The sequence below is a fragment of the Carassius auratus genome, unplaced genomic scaffold (genome assembly GCF_003368295.1).
Source record: "Carassius auratus strain Wakin unplaced genomic scaffold, ASM336829v1 scaf_tig00029804, whole genome shotgun sequence".
NCBI classification, from domain to species: domain Eukaryota; kingdom Metazoa; phylum Chordata; class Actinopteri; order Cypriniformes; family Cyprinidae; genus Carassius; species Carassius auratus.
This window is the reverse complement of record NW_020525797.1, coordinates 7,137-11,594: the sequence shown is the minus strand read 5'-3', so window position 1 is coordinate 11,594 and position 4,458 is coordinate 7,137. Positions and strand designations below refer to the sequence as shown.

General features: G+C 36.4%; 1 protein-coding gene across 1 annotated transcript; it reads right to left on the bottom strand.

Moving 5' to 3' along the window:
- Positions 1-370: 370 nt before the first annotated feature.
- On the bottom strand, positions 371-3,550 carry LOC113079899 (uncharacterized). Its single transcript, XM_026252131.1, has 4 exons — positions 3,538-3,550; positions 2,029-2,325; positions 1,285-1,587; positions 371-1,092 (listed from the first exon to the last, which is right to left on the bottom strand). Exons 1-4 carry the CDS (start codon positions 3,548-3,550, stop codon positions 842-844), a joined length of 864 nt encoding a protein of 287 aa, XP_026107916.1. The 3' UTR covers positions 371-841.
- Positions 3,551-4,458: the final 908 nt, after the last annotated feature.

The window sequence follows — 4,458 nt, the reverse complement described above, 5'->3', positions numbered from 1 at the left end:
CCACAGCAGGTTTCGGTTTGACTCACAAATGGAGCTGCACGAGTGTTACATGCATTCAGTGACCTCAGTACGTCTGATGTTTACAATATAAGTGGGGCTGATAAATAGGCATTAACATTTACCCCCAGAAGCACCCACAAATAACCCGAGTTGTCTGTGTCCTTTTAAGCTTGTATGAAATCACTTGTGGTGTTTGTATATAGAGAGTTCATGAGCCCAAGACTGCTTGGATGTACTAGGTGTCAAAATCACACCTTCATACATCTCATCCTCCTCTTTATGTTTCTGAAAGACAACACAAACACTCTGACAAGATGCACAGATAAAATTAATGAATTCAATTAAAGGAATAGTTCATCCCCAAAAATAATAATTTATGTGATCATTTACTTTACACTCAGGTAGTTCTGAACCTGTTTGAGTTCATTTCTTTTGTTGAATGTCAAATTGAAGAGTATTGGTAATACTGTTTGATGGTAGCCATTAACCTCCACATGATTATTATAATTTTTTCTATACTATGGATGTGAATGGCTACCGGCAACTATTAGGTAACCCACATTCTGTTTGAAAGAAGCACGAACATCACAGGTTTAAAAATGACTTGAGAGTGAGTATATGATGACAGAATTGTCATTTTTGGGTGTAATTTTATTCATTTAATTTTATAAGTTCAATTTTCATAATACTTCTCACTTTTGTGACCATGAATCGTTTTGGAAAACCATTTTTCAGTGTTACTTCAGCTCAACAATGAAGTCACTGAAACTCCAGACCAATATTTCATGTGTTTAACATAATAAACGTTGGGGTCCCTGTCACTCTGTCCAGGTTTGTTTTGTTATAATAACTGGTTGGCTGTAGATTCTCCCTCGTTGCATTGATTATGTATTGTTTCATATATTACTGTGAATATCACCTTGCTGTCTGGTACGAGAGCATGGTTAGTCAGTGTGAGGTCTTGACTTCTCTGCTGTTCTTCTTTCCTGGGTCTGATGTCATAAACCAGCACAGCGACAGTAGCCACGCCCACCAGAGCGGAAACGACCAATCGGATCACAGCTTCAGTAGAACCACAGCAGTGGACAGATTCTGAAGGAATGTAAGAGATGGAATTTTGCATTTCAGTAAACACTATCCTGATCTCTGTAGCAAATATAATCAGGGATATGTATGAAGACAGTGCAACTGCTTATGTTGTTTTAGTCAGTGAAATAAGTGACATTATGTACTTGATCGATCAAAAATCAGCTCATTCGATCATTATTATCACTTCTGATATACCTGAACATGGTTGACAGAGCTGAGTGTTGTTGAGATGTGTGGTCTGGTTTGTGAATGAATAAGACACAACACAGCTGTATAAATCATCCAGACACTCCACCTCCAGAGGTAGAGAGAGACTGATGCTGAGATCAGACACACTGATGCTGGACAATAAACTGTTTCCTTTGTACCAGGAGAGAGTCACATGACCCACATTCACCACTGAACACAACAATGAACAATTCTGCTGTGATGAAGATGATGATGATGATGATGAACATTGTGAAGAGTTACTGCTGATGACAGGAACAGACAGATGAGCTGAAAACATGAAAGAATAAATACCTTTCAATATCAGCACACGCTAACTGGATGTGTTTGATCTTTGCAATAACATCTTCTTGTTGTTGTTTTTTTGCAGGGATTTGTGCATTAAAGTGTTCTTAACAACACGTAAAAACGAGTGCAGCACAAATCAACTTAGGGGAGGGTTCACGTGTGATTCATGAAACGTTTGTATTCCGCCAATCACATCATACAAATGATCATACATTTATAAAATATGACAGCTAACCAAAATTTTTATTTATATATTACGCACCTAAAAATTCATGGTCTAGAAACCTTGCCCCTTGAGTTTACGACATAACAGCCAAAGAGAGGAAATGCTCTCCTGAAAGAGAAAGTGAGTGTACTCCGAAATCACCAGTTGACCTTGTATAATTGCAAACCGTTATATTAGTACTGTTGTTGTTTACTCACCATAGACAGTAACACTGAATCTGTATATGATGCTCGCTCTGATCTGATAAAGTCCAGCGTCTGTGATCGTGGTGTCTGTGATGGTTAGAGATCCAGTCGTCTTGTCCAGTGTCAGTCTGTCAGTAATTGTGGAGAAGCTTCCAGTCCCTCGGTTGATGGTAGCTATGAGAGTGTTTTCAGATCCAAACCTCCACTGGATCACTTCATCTGTCTGTAGTTCAGCATCAGGGTGTAGAGTGACAGAATCTCCCTCCATCACTGACACTGACTTCACTGGGGCTTTATCACCAAACACACCTGGAGAACAGATGCATTTCCAGTTATTACTGACTTCTGGGTAAGCTTTTTTTTTTTCACACATGCATGTTTTAAAACGAGACCACTGTACAAAACACAAGAATCATTTTTGTTTCCGAACATGTAACGATATTATATTTATCTATACAGCTTGATAAGTCTTTGATGTACATTTGACATCATGTTCATACACTAGGCACCAAACGCACTGAATATTTCATTAATGCAAGATCACAATATGCCAGAATTAAAACCATAACATTTGTATCACTTACCAGCCAAATGGCACAAGCAAAAACAGCACGAGACAAACGAGTGAAACATCGCCCGAACTATTCTCACTCAGGATGTTTGCAGAGAAATGAGTCGTGGTTTAAAGGAAAGTCCTTTTACACTAACACACGAGTAATGACAACTTCAGCCTAAACCTGGTGTGGGTTTGAGAGAGAGAGAGAGAGAGATGGGGAGGTTGGGTTTCTCATAAAGTGTGTGTGGATGATATAGAAATACATTTTTTGGACTGGAGTGCATAATATTAGGTCTAGTAACACATGCTGCTGTTTATAATGTCTCAAACTCTAAACTAATATACAGTAACTTTTGCATTTATGTTATCAAACATATTTAACAGTAACACTGGTTACATTTCTGTCATGTGACTTCTAATCGTCTCTCTACATTGTACCCTTAATTCACTTATTTCCACCATCTAATACATTATTTACATAAATATAGGCCTACTGCAGTTTCATAAGTTCCTACTCCAGGTAGTCTGTTATCGTTATGTTTTAAAATGGACTCATATGATGGCTTAGTAAATTTACAAGCACACACAAGCCGCATAAAATTAGTACAGGTCAAACCACATTTGATGCAAATTTTATAGCATGCTCATTTTCAAATATGTAATGTATATATGAAACTACACTTGGTGTTATAATAGTATATTAGAGAAGGGGAGTGACAGTAGATTTGTCATCTTTCTCTTTTTTTAATGTCGTAATCTTGCTCTCTGATGTAATCAATTTTTTTTATTATATTATATTATATTATAATAACAAAACAACCCGTATTATTTGTTACCACCTCCATCCTAGTACATCTCTGCATCTTACTCTATTCTATTCATGCAATTGATTTATTTTCGATATATTTTCAATTCTTTCAAATTCTTTTAAGCTCATGCTACATGAGCGCCCACTAGTGACAAACCTTGATCAGCCATGAAGCGGATTTAATGTTTGTTGGCTATTTATGACAGTTGTTGATATCCGGTCTTCAGAGAATCTGGCTGAATCTGGTTTGGTGAAAATTTGGGATGGAAAAATTAGTGGGCTTACTAAAATACTATGAAAGTAGTGGGAGTAGATTTTTTTTATGAAGGTTACTCGTTTTCAAAAATTGTGTTGTGCTATGTGTTTTTTTGTCTATTACATGCCCGTAAAGAATGTCAATAATAACTGACGTTTGATTTAAATGTCGGCTGAGTTCATCTTGAGCCAATGATTCGTCTGTCATAAAACTTCTGTCCAGCCCTTATTAGAGGTTGTGCTTGTATGTAGGTGGGTGCATAGAAGGTGTCCACTTTTTTTTCTTTATTTTATATTTATTTTATATTCGTGAGAGTAGAGAAGAGAATTTATTCTTTCAGTATCAGACACTGGCTTATCAAATAAATTAATCAGCAGTCGTGATGGACTTTATCCATCGATCTTCGTCGTAAGAGACTTCAACAGATCACAACAGAGCGGATTATTACAATAAATCTCTCCACAGATCATCCTCGTAAACTCCGATTTCATGGACATCTTTAACAATATGAAGAGCATGTTACTGCTCTTTGTACTCCAATTTTTCATTGCCGGTAAAGTTTATGTTTGTTATGCTTTACTTGTTTCGGTTTCATTTTGAGTGCGTAACGTTTGTTTTCACAAATGTCATTTTAATTTCTTTATTCCCAGTTTACAAAATAAATGAACGATGATAACTTATATTATGTAGTGCAGCAAACAACATGGTTTGCTATCGTTTTAATTATTATTATTATTATTATTATTTTTGTTGTAATAATTGGAGACTGGGGATGGTTGTAACACACTAGCGTCAACGTATATACATATATATATATATATA